Source organism: Microcaecilia unicolor, chromosome 4, assembly GCF_901765095.1.
Source record: "Microcaecilia unicolor chromosome 4, aMicUni1.1, whole genome shotgun sequence".
Taxonomy (NCBI): Eukaryota; Metazoa; Chordata; class Amphibia; order Gymnophiona; family Siphonopidae; genus Microcaecilia; species Microcaecilia unicolor.
Genome location: NC_044034.1, coordinates 290,799,222 through 290,815,357, shown reverse-complemented (window position 1 = coordinate 290,815,357; position 16,136 = coordinate 290,799,222). Strand labels below are relative to the sequence as shown.

The 16,136-nt window shown below is 47.9% G+C and overlaps 1 protein-coding gene across 2 annotated transcripts in view; it reads left to right on the top strand.

Moving 5' to 3' along the window:
• POLM (DNA polymerase mu) overlaps positions 1-10,998 on the top strand; it is a 49,756-nt gene extending 38,758 nt beyond the window's left edge. For both annotated transcript variants that reach the window (XM_030201677.1, XM_030201676.1), the window contains one exon: positions 6,510-10,998. In XM_030201677.1, coding sequence (XP_030057537.1) covers positions 6,510-6,596 — 87 coding nt within the window. In that variant the 3' untranslated portion in view covers positions 6,597-10,998. The remainder of the gene's footprint in view (positions 1-6,509) is intronic.
• Positions 10,999-16,136: the final 5,138 nt, after the last annotated feature.

Below are 16,136 nucleotides of genomic sequence, written 5' to 3'. Positions count from 1 at the left end.
GCATTTCTTCCCTCCTGACCTAAAATCTTTTTTGTTATCCTTTGATAGCTTAGACAGGTTTACCTGTGCATTAAGTATTCAGTGTGTTTAGCTGCACCAGTTTCTCTTCTCCATTGGTAGCAAGGTACTTCAAGATCGGAATGTGTTACATTAATTTTTTTTTTTGTCCGTCCTTTTCTTCCTACTTGTCAGCATCGTCACATTGCAGTTTGGGGATATATTTGCAGCTTTAGAATATGTCCTGCCGGCAGGACCCCTTTACTCTGCTACAATACCTTGTAGCCTCCATGAGTCACTTAAGATCTCCTCACTGATAACACTGTCTTACCGAGACAGGTTTTTATGCTGTAGTCTTAATAATTTTCCATGTTTCACAGACCTAAATCAGTTGGCTTCATAGAGCTTAATTTTCATCAGTATTGTTGCCCATATTTAACACATTCACTGGAATACCGATGCTACTTTGTTAAGCTCGTAATTAACATTCCTCTCAGTGCTACCATCACTGGACATAAGGGTGCCAAGACAGGTTGTTGGTTATGGTCACTTGTGTACAGTCTTAACCACCAACTTGCATGATCTTGGTCTCCATCACTGATTCTTGGTCTGGTCTTTCCAGCAGATTTCTCCAAGCTCATGGTAACTTTCTCCTGTTTCATACCCTCCTCTAGTTCACTTAGCCTCAGCTGGGAGCTATGTAGCAGGACTCTGACCACTAGGTGTCTGTGTTGCATAGCAAGTGGGGCATCATTCCCCTGGGGCTGTGAATGCCTTTTCCACAATTCACACATCTGCAGCTCTGGCTGAGCCAGTGATCAGCACCCCTGACCCAATGCCCTGCTTATCTAAGTGCCAAGCCTGTGATCCAGTGCTCTGCATCCTGCCCTTTCCAACAGTAAGTAATCAGAGGGTGGGACACAGCACCAGTGCAATGTGGGCCTGTGGAGGCAACAGACCTGGGAAGGGAGGAAGGTGACCAGTGGTAGTAGCAGCAGGTCTGGAGGGGGCGGGTGAGGTGGTACTAGCTTCTGCTGAAGTCCTGGAGGCCGCCCTTGTAAGTCTTGGCGGCCATTTTGAAGCGTGATCCGGCAGTGGGGGAGAGTCAGCGCTGGCAGCAGGCAGGCAAGACTGCCTGCCCCGAAGAATTTGAAGGACAAGGCAGGGTGACTCAGAGTCAGGTCGGTGAGGGACCGGATCCGGAGGGAGGGAGGAGAATTCGCTTAACAACTCGGGAGGGGGTGGCAGGGGAGAGAAGGGTCGCTGGGTATGGGTGCAGGGGAGAAGAGGGTCGCTGAGTATGGGTGCATGGAGGGCAGGGGAGAGGAGGGTCGCTGGGTATGGGTGGATGCAGGGCAGGGGGAGAGAAGGGGCGCTGTACATGGGTGGATGGAGGGGAACGAGAAGAAATGCTGGGCATGGATGGAGGGGAGGGAAGAGCAAGGAAGGAGATGAAGAGAGGAGAAAAATTGCACATGGATGAAGAAAATAGGCAGAAGCTGAGGACCAGAAATGAAGAAGAAAGGAGGAAAGGAAAGAAATAAATGGAAAGGAAGCCCTGGAAACGGAGTTAAGAGGACAGATAGCAGCAGAATCGGATACTGGGCCAGCATGATCAGAAAAACAGTCAGCAGACAAAGGTAGAAAAAAATAATTTTATTTTCATTATAGTGTTTGGAATATGTTCACTTTGAGAATCAGGTGCTCAAAATTAAAAGTTTATATTTATTTTACTTATTTATGGCATTTTATCGCACATTAAACATTAGATTGGAACCTGGGATCATTTTATTTTTTTTCCAGGAGTAATGCATTGCCACCCCCCCCCCCCCCCCCCCCCAGGCTCTCTCCCTGGCTATAGCTAGCTGTGCAATTTTGGTGGGGAGCATAGAGGGGGACCGGGGAGAGAGAGCCTGTCTGTTGTTTTAAACATTTACCAGCACACCACTGGCCGTATCCCTTCTCTGTCTCCTGTGAACTGTGCTGGAAAATAGAAATTTCTCTTGTCCCAGTGTCTACTGGTGCAGATTTTGCCTAATACTAAGTGCAGCAGACTAAGTTCAATTCTCACTGCAGCTACTTAATCCTCCATTGCCCACTAAGGACAGACAAATGTACCTGCATATGATGTACACAGCATTGTCTGCATCTGGAAGTGCTATAGAAATAATTAGATCAGAACAGGGGTTCTCATCCCAGTCCTCGGGGCAAATCAAGCCAGTCTGGTTTTCAGAATATCCACAATGATTATGCATGATAGAGCAGCATACTGTCTCTAGTATCTCAAGCATGTTCATTATGGATATCCTGAAAACCAAATGGGCTGGGTGTGCCTAAGGACTGGGTTGAGAATCAAGGGGTACGTGGTAAGCAGCTTTCAACAACAACAAAAAATTGCTAATGGCAACGCTCCCCCCCCCCTTCAACAAACTAAATGCTGAGTTGCTTCCTCTTGGCCCCTCCTCCCCCTTTCATGGGCTTCCTGGCACAGAAGTTGAGGGACCAGGTGCAGAAGCTGTAGAGGCATGTGCAGAAAGCATTCGTAAGGTAGCATGTCTCTGCAGCTTCAGTGAAAGTGCAGGGTTTTTGTTTTTTGGCAGACTTGGTGGGCAGATTGGGTGGACCATTCAGGTCTTTATATGCTGTCATTTACTATGTTACTATGGCGGTCAAGTTCTGCACTGGGGGAAAATCATCTAGAGCTCCAGTTTGGGCATAGCTATGTAATAGCAGCAGCTGTGGGGATACAGAGGCAGAGATGTATGCTCGTAGCAAGCAGGTTTCGAGTCCCAAGCCACAACAAAACGCAGGAATGAGGGCTGCTGGAGGCTAGAGTCTAGCCTGCCCTGCTCACGTGCTGCAGACTTTTAAGTTGGACTTGATCGGTACTGGAGAAATCTGGGCACTCATCAGCCTTTTCCCCATAGCCAACAGGCTGCAGGGAAGGATATTGGAGGGGGGGGGGGGGGGAGCTAGAGAAGGGTATGGCTATGTAGGTTCCAGGAAGGGGAGGGATTAGGGAAGGGCAGGGCTGATGCTAGGCTTCAGAGGAAGTATGAAGGATATTTATCATTGCTGTAATTATTTTGCAGAATACTAGAATACTGTGATGTGTGTTGAGTGTCTGATCAAGTTTAAGATACGGGATAATATAACTATATGGAGTGGCCTAGTGGTTAGGGTGGTGGACTTTGGTCCTGGGGAACTGAGGAATTAAGTTCGATTCCCAGCACAGGCAGCTCCTTGTGACTTTGGGCAAGTCACTTAACCCTCCATTGCCTGCCGCATTGAGCCTGCCATGAGTGGGAAAGCACGGGGTACAAATGTAACAACAACAAAAATATATATATTTAAAAATGTTGGTGTCCCCTCCGAAGGGACACCACCTTGTAGTGGTGGAGGGGCTTCTGTGTTTCAATGACTGAGGGCTATGCTGAAGGCTACCCATATCTCTGAGGAGAAACCAGACAAAGAGTGTCCCAAACTGGGAGAGTGGTGAGATGGTGACCTGGAGTTTCTTATGCCCAACGGCCCAGCTGCCCTGTGAGGTTCTGTCTTCTTTATGTAAATTTCCTCTCTACAATTGCATTTTCCTTAACTGAGAGGAAGGGAACAATTGGCGGTCAGCCGCTGATGGCCAGCGTTTTGTCCCCTGAGCAGCAAGTATGGGACCGCTGCGTATCGAACTGCCCACAGATGAAAGGGTTGGTGAGTCCTTTGATTAGCGCCGGTGAAGGAGCGTCAACGCTCTTGGACCTGGAAAAACAGCTCCATCACTCCCGAATTATTCAACCACCATGTCCAAAGGAGTGGAGGAGTGAGTTAGAGGCATCAAAACGGAGGACGTTTACAGCAGAACCCGAATCGGCGGAATCACTCCTAAACACCTCAAGAGAAATCATCTTGGCGTTTTTGGCTTCCGTGGAGGTTACATTGAATACCATCTGGAAGGCACTTCGGGACCTAACGGCGGTAGTAAATAATGTTTTAGATATGATCTTATTGGAGAGTTGCATGGAAAATTTGACTGAACCCTCTGAGAGTGAAAAAATTGATATGACAGATGAAGTTCTGTACAATCAAGAAGTGGTTATGATCTTGAAAATGATAATGGACCAGAAACTTTAATCATCCACAAAAACATCTACCTTTATTATTCAATGTCGAGATTATTTTTCCCAGAGTTACAGGTATGACTCCTAAAGTTTTCCTCAGAAATATTTCCTTAATTACTTCAAAAGGAGTGAAGCCTGTGAAAACTGGGATTGCTTTAATCAGGGGGATTTGAATTAGAGACTTGAGTATATGTATTGTTTAATTTCTGGTTTTTAAAAGAGAGAGAATGTAATCGGATGTATTATTTCTAACTAAAACCTGGACAATAAGTATGTTCTCAATGGAATGAATTGACTATACGCCGTATTTGGTCTTGAAGAAGCCAACCAGATGATCAATGTGGAATAATGTATTAGATGAGTAATATCTAGTGATGATCAAGTAAATACCATGTTTTCTTTTTTCTGTTTACTGTTTAATTGATCTCCTTGTCTTATTTCACTCTCCCTATTTTTCTTCACTTTGTGGTCAAAGATTGTGTATAATTCATATATCTAGTTGGGATTGTTTTCTTCTTATATTGTATTAATGTGCAATCATCTCTGTATTACTGTTTGCAAGTGACCCTTGTAAAATGAAAAATTATAAATGATTTAAATAAAAAAGTTGGTGTTGTCCCTTAAAAGCTGTATGTGATTTATGTTGATGCAGGACAGCTGTTGGCCAGATTATTTAGAAATCCATATTCCAAGTGCACTCTGTACATTATGTCCAATTATCTATATGTGTTATATATGTTGCTAACTTAGTTAAGTTTCTGTTTAAAAATAGGAGCTGATCGGTGGTTGGGGGTACTCTGTTGAAATTTATTAGACTTGGGGGGTACTTGGTTTGAAGTTGGAAAACACTGCTCTAGAGCATTCTTTTTTGCATAGGAGAGTGAATTTGTCTTTGATCTAAATTTATCCTGGTTAGGCAGTAGGGGTTTGTATGTCTGGTAATACCTTGGTTTCCCAGGGGCTGATGCATAAAGCATTAGCATGGGTTTTACTGGCCAAGCAGTAATGGTTTCTGCATGGGTATTAACTTGCGCTGAAACCATTACTGCAAACCGCATTAATGTACACGTGCTAATGGGGTCTTTTGCTCTTCCCCGGTCATGCTCAAAATAATGTTCTTGTGCAGGGAACTTTGCCAGGTCAGGGGCAGTGTACAAAGGTTGGTTGAGAGGAGCAGTGTCAAGCGGCACCCTATCTACTACTACTACTATTTAGCATTTCTATAGCTCCCTCCAACCCGGCCACCCTGCTTCATGCACTGGCTCTGACCGTACCCAGCTTACAAATTCCCTCACCCACTTTGAAGTCAGGCCCATCCAGCAGCAGCACAGCTGTGATGTGGTTGGTGGGGATCCCCAAGCCCTGTTAACTGAAGACTCGGGCATCTCTCCCTCCCCCCGCCTCTCAGGCAGTTGAAGGTCTCTTAACTGTACTCCCCCCAACCCTCCGGTACCTTGTCCTTTAGCTTTTGTGAGCAGTGATTCCTTCCCTCTGACATAGTTTCCTGGTCCTACGAACAGGCGCTTGCATCAGAGGGAAGGCTCGGAAGTGAGTAAGAGTCACTGCTGACAAAACTTAAAGCACTTAAAAGGTACCGGTGTGTTGAGACAGTGGCGTTTGGTGTTGAGACCCCTGCTTACCGGGAGGGAGAGATGCTGGGCAAGGAGCAGGGGTCTTGTGCCCCTCTAGCTACACTCCTGCCCCAGACATTAAAAACAAATGCCCTGGTTTAGTGAGACCCCCATACGTTAGGGCACTTCCATTTTGCTGATGATGACCCTAGAGGTAGGAGCAAGTGGGCATTACTCCTGCTTCGTTTGGGGAGGGGGGTTAGGCCTGAGGAGTGGGGGCCCAATTAGACTACCAGTGTGTTTCTCTTGTTTCTGTGGAGGGTGGGGGACTTGGTGTGGGAAGGGAACTGCTAACTACTGTAGAATTGGGGGGGGGGGGCAGAGGGCCACTAGACCAGCAGGGTTAGTATGTGGGGCTAGGATGGGTGTTGCTAGACAGAAATACTTTTTTTTTTGGGGGGGGGGGGGGGGGGAGGTAAGGGGCTGATGCGCCAGCATGCTTGTAGTGGGGTTTTCTTCTTTTGTTAACTTTTCCTCTCAGTGCTGCCAGTCACAACTTGAGCACTTGACAAGTTGACATTTAGCGCTGAGCTGTATATTATTGCCACAGTTTTTAACACTGCATTAATTTGCATGCTGTGGCAATGTGGTGGCACTAATTTTACAGCAGAATAAAAACTACCACAAAGCTTTGAGTACTGGCTCCTCCATGAAGTAACAGACAGGACGTCAATAGTGTTCAGGGGGTGATGTTACCAACATGAGCAGAAGGAGTAATTAGCTGGTTTTGCCTTGGTTCTTATTTTCCTGTTGTTCTGTGTTCCAGCAAACATTTTTGGCTGCTACAAGTGAGGAAGATATCTTCATGCACCTGGGTCTGGAGTATATACCACCATCTGACAGAAATGCCTGACCCCAGCCTGGAGCTTCCCACTGCAGAACTGAGGGGAATGGGAAAAGGTCAATACCCTGCACTAGGGAGCAGCTCCTACATGGTGCTTGAGTAAGCATGTTGTGCAGTTGCTACCACACTAACTCTGACTTTACCGTGGGAGTTTCCCTTCGCGTTAGGCATTGAAGAAAAAAAAAAGAAGCTGACTCGTATTGCAGTGGCCAGATATTATCAGCTAGGCACAGCTACCTCTTTTTGTTTTAATTATCAGGACACGATGGCACAGCTGTCCAGTTGTGAAGAAAAGCCCAACCAGGAGAGTGACATTTCACTCAGTCCCATCGCACCTGCAGCTTCTCACTGTGGACTGTTCCAGAAGTGGAAGTATTACACACTATAGCCTTTGGGGCACCTGTTTCTGCTTTTTCCCTCTGTGGCTAGCACTTGAGACGGCACTGAATCCAATAGACGGGATGACTGGGAAACAAGTGTCGGGTCTGTCTAGTGCTGTATCCAAAGTGGTGAAACTTGCAACAGTAATGCTGAATTTCATGTGGTCCATGCTTGAAGCTCTCTGCAAGTTCTGTTTTGGCACAGCCCTGGAAGAATTCAGAAATTGGGAGACTCTCTTCCATGGAGCAAGTTTCTACATAAGTACAACAGCTGCAGCAATTTGAAACTACTTTGGTTCAGGACAAAATGATGTGTACCCTTGAAAAATGAAGAATTTTGAAAATACATTGTGGACCATGTTTACTAAGCTGTGCTAGAGGTCCATTAGTGTTTTTAGCATGCGCTAAGCATTAGTGTATACTAAACATGTAGACACCGATCCTATTCCTATGGGTATCTACACATTAGCACACGTGCTAAAAACACTAGCATGCCTTAGTAGGGGCCTTAAATTTTGAAGATTCTCAATTTTCCTCAATTGAAACCTACACCCAATGACCCTTTTTTTTTTTTTTACATTACATTTTTATTGAAGGTTTAGAAAAGCACTACAAACATCAAGTTAAATATACAACCAGGAAAATCATGAACTGTCGAGTATTCCCCCTCCCCAACCCCCCCCCCACGCTATAGTACTCCACCATATTCTGAGCACTGCGTGGTCTCTTTAGAGCACTCGATCCTTCCCTATGTAAACTTCCCAACTCTGCTGGTACCCACCCATCCCCTGTCCCTCCTATCACCTCCCTATCTCATTAAGTATCCCTCCATAACAGGTCAAGGTGCACCCATTCTGCAGCAGAGGAATCATATCCCCCCAGTCTGCGCTCTGTTAATTTCTCCAAATCCTCCCCCAACAGAGTTAGCTTCAGCAGCCAGCTGGCCAACATTCATCTCTTCTCTTGCTTCCAATGAGCAGCGATGACACTTTTTAGCCGCTGCTAAACACAGCCTCTTGAGGTGATACTGCCACTTTGGGTCTCTGCAATTTCCCCACCGAAATAAACACCATTTAGGGTTGCATGGGAATATAATGTCTAATAGTGAGGACAACCTTCTCCTAACTCCTTGCCAAACCCCCTGAAGCTGCCCATATGCCCACCAGATAATGAAAAAAGCCTGTGACCAGGCCACATCTCCAACACAAATCAGTGGCCCCAGGAAATATAGCTCTTATCCTATCTGGCGTATAATACCATCTAGTTAACGCTTTTTATATGCATTTTCCTTAAGGACACACGGAAGCTTTTTTTCACTTCTATGTCTACCACCTTCCATTCCCTCACAATCAATTCAAACCCCAAATCTTTTTTTCCCATGCCCGCATGTAAGAATATTTTTAGAACTCATTTCCCGGTATCAAGCGCAATATAAATGAGAAATAGTCCCCTTAAGCTTCCCCAGTGAGGCCCATAAATTTTCCAAATTCTCAGTCTCATCTGGGTCTACCCTAAACCACCCCAGGCTAGAGAGATGTTTTACTTACAGGTTTGAGAACATGTGGGTTATCACACACACGGCTAAGATGTTTGGAGTTCCTCAAAGGAGCACATTTCCCCAACATCTAAGAAATCTCAAAATTGGGTGCCACGGGGTCTTATTCAATCAACAAATACCACCCTCCCAAGGCCTACCAAGAAGCCTGGTTCTTGAGTGACATGAGCAAGGGAGGAGGGGTACAAGAACCCCTGAACTTGGTTTTAAGAAGCTCCATAGGGCAAATAAGTGAGAAATATAGGGGTGGGGTGAAAGTTGCTTATGTCTCTTATGAGAGAGTGAGACTGAGAGACTCAGAGCAGCCCCTAGGGAATAATCCTTCATAGAATGTTGTTCTAGGGTGGTAATAACCAGCTGTCCCTCTTGACTCCAAACCGATATAACTTTTGAATTCGCTGCCCAATAATACCATATCATATTCGACATCTCCCTTCCGCCCAGTTCTACCGCACCCCACATCACTTTCTTTAGCCAGTCTGGAAGGGTGCCCTCCCCATACAAAGCTAGAAATTTGACTGAAGCTGCATTAATTCCATCCGCGGTAGTGCTAAAGAACAACCACCATGGTAACAAATTCATTTTAACTGCCGAGATCAAACCCTACCATAATCACCCATTCTTCCAGCTATTCAGGTCTCTGCGGAGCTGATGAAATGGGGTATAATTTAGTGCAAACAATTTAGATCTTTGGGTATCTGTGTACCCAGATACCGAACACTGATCTGCATTCTGCGAAAAAGAAAAGACTAGTAACCTCTCCTCCTTTCCTAGAATGGTAATGCCCATGAATTCCAACTTGTCATAGTTAACTTTGAAGCCTGACATTTTCCCAATGGAATTCAATTCCCTGATTATGATAGGCAGGGTCAATTGAGGTGCTCTCACATAAAACAGGATATCATATATGCAAATTTATTTTGTGGCTTCTCCTCCCCCTCCTCCCCTATCTGACCCTTTTATGTCAGGGAACAAACCCGCTGGTTCAATGGCAAATAACAAGAGGAGAAAGGGGACATGAGGGAGACCTGCCTGGTCTCTCTCATGGAGAATTGTGAAGAATACCCTCCATTGGGCAACAGAAGCTTCACAGAGAGACTGCAGCAATCCCATGAAATGCAACACTTCCCATAAATAGGACCACTTGAGCCTATCGAACGCCTTCTCAGCATCCATAGTCAACAGAGCTAATAACTCCCCCCGAGCGTACGCCCCCAGATTCTACTAAGAGTGTGTCTGCTTATCTGCCACCTGGTGTCGCGGCACAAAACTGGATTGATCCATATGGATAATCTGTGGGAGTACCTGACTCAAGCGATCGGCCATAATCTTTGCCAAAATGTTTACATTTCTTTAATTTTAGCAAAGAAATTGGACGATAAGAGCCACATAATGTTGGATCTTTCCCAGGCTTTAGTTTTACCGAGATCCCTGCTTCATGCATGCTAGCAAGCGTTTCCCACACTTCTGACAAAAATCTTAAAACTTTGCTGTATATCCATCAACTCCCGGTGCTTCCCCCCCCCCCCTTTTTAAGACCCTTAACCCAACAACCCAGCTCTAGCTAAATACTCTTGAATCTTTGTATGTAAGAGGAGAAGGGTTTCAGAAATCAGATTGGTATAAAACTGAACAAATTGCTCTTGAATCTCCCTAGCTCGAGAGTAGAGAATATTTGCAGCCCCCTTAATTTTAGTGATGGCATGCATAATCTGATGCTTTCTAATGTGCCAGGCAAGCATTGTGCCCGCCTTACTAAATTCATAGAACTGTTGCTGGACCAAGCGTCTATCACATTTGATTTGGTACACCTGAATCCTTTGCAGTTCTAGTCTGCATGCTTGTAGCTGTTTTAAAAATGGCTGGGTCTTCCCCCACCCCTTCTTGGTTTAGAGTTTCTAGACACACTTTAAACAAAGTTCTAGTTCTTTCTTTCCCCGCCTCCTTGTCACGCCCCACTTAATGAGGTGTCCACCTACCACCACCTTAAGACCATCCCTTAGCGTCCCGTCAGATACTTCACCCGTATCATTCAACTCATGTCTAATAACCTTGCATAACTGCACAAACTACTGTATCCCCCAGTATGGACTCGTTTAATCGCCAGCAAGTGTGACGTCTCTTACCATTCAAACCTTGCAACCGGAGCATGATTAGAGGCATTTAAACTTTCAATGTAAGTATCCTGCACCTGATGCCACAAAGTCCAACTATACCAAATCATATCTATTCTCGTATAGGAGTGTTGTCCTGGATGTTGCAATTGCCACACATCTAGCAAACCTAAACCTTTAACCAACTGCATACATTTCTGTTTGTGCACCAAACTTCCCCCTCCCTTAGAATGGTTGAGAGTCGTTAGTGATAGATTGAAGTCTCTACCCATGACCACATGCCCTGTAGCAAAATAAGAAAGGTCTTCTGGTAAGAAACTAAAAAAATTCCCCCTTCCCCTCCATTTGGGGTATAAAAATTACTTGATGCTCAGAGAGACTTCCCCCTAATCACCTATCACCTACCATCTCCTTAATGTATATGTAAATATATTCTCTTTAATGAAAGGGACACCTTGTATCACTAAACCCCCAGTTTTACCACCGTGGGGATCAGCACGTGTATAACACCCACTATAATCTTGATGGTGAAGTAATAAACATCTATTTTTTTGTGTGTGTGTGTTTCCAGAAGCATGATGACATCCCCTTGAAGACGTTTCAACTCTCTAAAAATACTTCGCTTTCCTGGGTCATTTAAACCATTTAACATTCCCCGAGCCCACCTGTAAACCCAACCTTCCACCCCCTAGCTGACTGACCATATCCCCCTTCGGTCAGTAATCTCCCTGAGGCAGTGTATTGCCACCAGAAAAGGTCATATAAACATATTGTATATAACCCCATAACAAGCTCTCAGACTTAACAAAATTATCAGTCTAGTAACAACAAGCACTTCTATCAACTCCAAAAAAGTTCCCCCCCCCCCCCCCAAAGCTATACATCCAACCCACCTATCACACACAATTTAGATCAATCCCAAAAATGACTGTGCGCATTGTGCATTTATTTAGCTCCTGTATGGAAAGTCATAATCAGAGAATGAAAGTCAAACCATAGCAGAGTGCAAATCAAGTAGCTGTGCCTGTCTCTGACTGTGGCATCAATGCATGGTGCCCTCTGCCCGAACAAACTCTCTGCCAAGTGGATTTCTCTGTAGTAGGTGATATTGATGTGCTCCTTTAGTCACCTGGACTGGCAAATCCGAGCAGCCCAACTCCAATAAGGCCTTCTACACCTCAACTGTGGTTTGAACCTTGTGTGTTTGGCAGCCTAATGTAAATAATAAACCAAATGGGTAAAGCCACTGGTATCCCAGTCTGGACTGTTGCAAGTACTTTATGACTTCTTGCAATTCCCTCTGATGCTGAAGTGTTGCATTAGCCAAATTTTGAAACACCATCACTTTATAATTGTTCCAGGTGCGGTCACCTAAATTTCTGGCTTTTCTCCACACAGTTTCCTTCACAGAGCAATTGTGAAAACATGCAATGATATTGCAAGGCATGAACTCTCTCTGAGGCCCCAAACTTCTGTGAGTGTCGTGACTCTGATGTCTATCTGGTGTTGGTGAGCTCTCGAGTCTCCCCGAGCCCCACAAGGCCCCAGGGAACCGCTGAGCACCCCGAATCTTCACCCGCGGTGACCGCCGTTCACCGAAGGTTGAGCCCTCAGCTGCAGGCGGCCAGCAGGACTGCTGGAACCGCGGGGTGACGGCTGGCCTGGCTGGAAGTCCGCACACAGTCTTTAGGGAAAGGCTAGTAGGACGGCTAGTTGAACACTAGGAACAAACACAGTCTTCACAAGAGGTGGCTAGCAGGACGGCTAGCTGAACACTGGGAACAAACGCAGTCTTCACAAGAGGTGGCTAGCAGGACGGCTAGCTGAACACTGGGAACAAACACAGTCTTCACAAGAGGTGGCTAGCAGGACGGCTAGCTGAACACTGGGAACAAACACAGTCTTCACAGAGGTGGCTAGCAGGACGGCTAGCTGAACACTAGGAACAAACACAGTCTTCACAAGAGGTGGCTAGCAAGACGGCTAGCTGAACACTGGGAACAAACACAGTCTTCACAAGAGGTGGCTAGCAGGACGGCTAGCTGAACACTGGGAACAAACACAGTCTTCACAAGAGGTGGCTTCTGATACACAAAACGGAAGCACTGGACCCCTTCCGTGTCTCCGTTTAAATCCCCCGCTCGTCCCTCCGATAGCAACAGCTGGAGCCAATCCTCTTCGCCCAGACAGGCAGAGGGACCCGGATTGGTCCTCCCGTCCGGCGGGCGGAGTCTCTCTGTGGATGCGCCAATCCGGCGCGAGTGGGCGGAGCTACCTCGCTGGTCCTGCTTCAGCGAGGAGGACGAAGACGCCGGCGGCGCCATCTTGGCTGGCGGATCTCCTTCTCCGAGGCCGGCGCCTGCTCCTCTGGATCGCCGGCCTCGGAGCAGCTGACGGCAGTGCCGATCCCCTCGGCAGCCTCTCCCTGCCGTCCCGGTTCCCACGGGCGCCCCTGGTTCCCGCTCCTGCCCGCGGACCGCCAGGTAAGGGCCCGGAACGGGACAGTATCCTCCCCGGATGACCCCTTCTCCCGGGGTCCAGGTTTGGACGGATATCGGGCGTGGAAGGCTTTAACCAATTCTGGGGCATGTACATTAGCTACGGGTTCCCAGGAGTTGTCTTCGGGGCCAAAAGACTTCCATGATAACAAATAATACAGTCTTCCCCGCCGCCATTTTGAGTCCAGAATCTCTCCTACCTCATACTCCGGATCCGGGGCCACCTGGAGAGCTTCCTCTTGGGATGGGCGCGGGTGCCATCCGGACCCTCGAAACCTCTTCAATAAGGAGACATGGAAGGCGTTGTGCACTCGTAGGGTCCCGGGTAACCGCAACCGATATGTGACTGGTCCAATTCGTTCTTGAATAGCAAAAGGTCCAGCATAACGAGGTCCCAGTTTCCGGGAAGGCACTCGGAGTCTCAGATGCTTAGTGCTTAACCATACCTTCTGCCCTGGCTGGAGCACTGGGGCGGGTCGCCGGTGGCGGTCGGCAAAGATTTTATCTTTGGTAACTCTCTTCTGTAGTTGTTCCCTAGTCATCTCCCAGACCTTCTGTAAGTCTGCCAGGGTTTGGTCCCCTACCGGGGTTACCGTGGCAGAAGGGAACGGCCCTGGAAGCCGAGGATGTCGTCCGTATACCACGAAGAACGGGGAATGCCCTGAGGATGAATGGTCACTCTGGTTATAAGCGAACTCGGCCCAGGGAAGTAGAGAAGCCCAGTTATCTTGTCGTTGGTTAACAAAGGCTCGCAAGAATCCTTTCAGTGTTTGGTTAATTCTCTCAACCATGCCGTTGGTTTGGGGATGATAGGCGGATGAAAAATGGGTCTCCACTCCCAAGGCCGTGCACAAGGCTCTCCAGAAGCGTGAGGTAAATTGGGGTCCTCGGTCACTGATGATCCGACTGGGCAGCCCATGTAGTCGAAAAATGTGGTGAATGAAGGCCTGGGCTAGAGAGGCTGCCGAAGGAAGGCTCGAGAATGGAACAAAGTGAGCCATCTTTGAGAACCGGTCTACCATAACCCAGATCACGCTATGACCCTGGGAACGGGGTAGGTCAGTGATGAAATCCATGGATACCTCCGACCAGGGAGTGGTCGGTACGGGCAATGGTTGCAGGTCCCCCACGGGAGGTCCCCTACTGGCTTGGTCCGTGCACACACCGGGCACGAGGTAACAAACTGGAGAATATCCCGCCTCATTTGCGGCCATCGATACTGTCTCGCGATGAATCGGAGAGTCTTGTGATACCCGAAGTGCCCGGCCCATCTAGATGTGTCCCCATTGCATGACTCTCTTTCGGTCGGCGGCCGACACGAACTCCTTGATTGGTGCGACTTCCCCTGTAGCCGCACGGAGACACGCGGGATCTAACATCGGATGAGCCTCCTTGGTCTCTTCAGGGACCTCAAATGCCCGGGAGAGCGAGTCCGCCGGGGTATTCTGGGACGCCGCCCGGAATACTAACTGAAAATGAAACCTGGCAAAGAATAATGACCACCGAGCCTGTCGGGGATTCAATCGCTGAGCCTCTTGAAGGTATAGAAGGTTCTTGTGGTCCGTGATGACCGTAAACCGGTGCTCCGCTCCCTCCAGCAAGTGCCTCCACTCCTGCAGGGCTAATTTCAGGGCCAGGAGTTCTCTATCCCTGACCGTATAGTTCCGTTCTGCTGGGGAGAATTTACGTGAGAAGAAGGAGCACGGTTGGCGCCGGCCTCCGGGGTTGATTTGAGAGATGACCGCCCCGGCCCCCAAGGCGGACTCGTCCACTTCTACAATAAAAGGCTTCTCCGGATCGGGGGCCAGCAGGATGGACGCTGACTCGAAGGCCTCTTTTACCTGACGAAAAGCCGCTTGCGCCTCTGGCGGCCAATCCCGGACCCTCGCGTTCTTTTGGGTGAGCGCCGTCAGTGGTGCTGTCAATCGGGAATACTGGGGAATAAACTGGCGATAGTAATTGGCGATGCCCAGGAACCGTTGTAGGGCCTTCAGTCCCAACGGTTGTGGCCACTCGCGAATGGCCCGGAGTTTGTCGGGCTCCATCTGTAGGCCCCCGGGTAGCAGAATATATCCTAGAAAGGGTAATGACCGCTGATGGAAAGCGCATTTACTGAGTTTCGCAAATAGATGGGCTTGTCGTAACCGGTGCAGCACAGCGCGAACATGGCCCGTATGCTCCGTGGGGTCCTTAGAGTAAACCAGAATGTCGTCCAGATATACAATCACCGTGGAGTTTAGCAAATCCTCTAGCACGTAGTTGATAAGACGTTGAAACACCGTAGGGGCATTGCATAGACCGAACGGCATCACCCGATATTCAAAATGTCCCTCGTGGGTGTTAAAGGCCGTTTTCCATTCGTCCCCTGACCGGATTCGAACTAAATTGTAGGCCCCCCGCAAATCCAATTTCGTGAACACCTGTGCTCCTTGCAGCCTGTCAAAGAGCTCGGGAATGAGCGGTAGCGGAAAACGATCTTTCACGGTGATGGCATTTAACCCCCGATAGTCGATACAAGGTCTCAGGGACCCATCCTTCTTGGTAACAAAAAAGAATCCCGCCCCCGCTGGGGACGTAGAGGGCTGGATGAACCCCTTTCGCAGGTTCTCCCGGATGTATTCTTGCATTACCTTGGACTCTCCTCGGGACAGCTTGTACAGTCGGCCCCGTGGGGGCACCGTATCCGTCTTCAGATTAATGGCACAGTCAAAAGACCTATGAGGCGGTAGCACCTCTGCTTCCTTGGGATTAAACACATCTGCAAAGTCTCTATAATCCATAGGCAGCGAGCCCAGTTCAACCCGTCCCTCATCAGGCAACGTATTTAAGGCCGGACAGCTGCCAGCCCGGCCCTTACAACAGGTCTCCTGACAGGAACTACCCCAAGCTTGAATCCTTCCCCCGGGCCAATCGATAACCGGGTTGTGGCACCGTAACCACGGCAGTCCCAGAACCACTGGGTGGATGGTCCGGGATAGCACTAGGAATTGGACCTCCTCCCG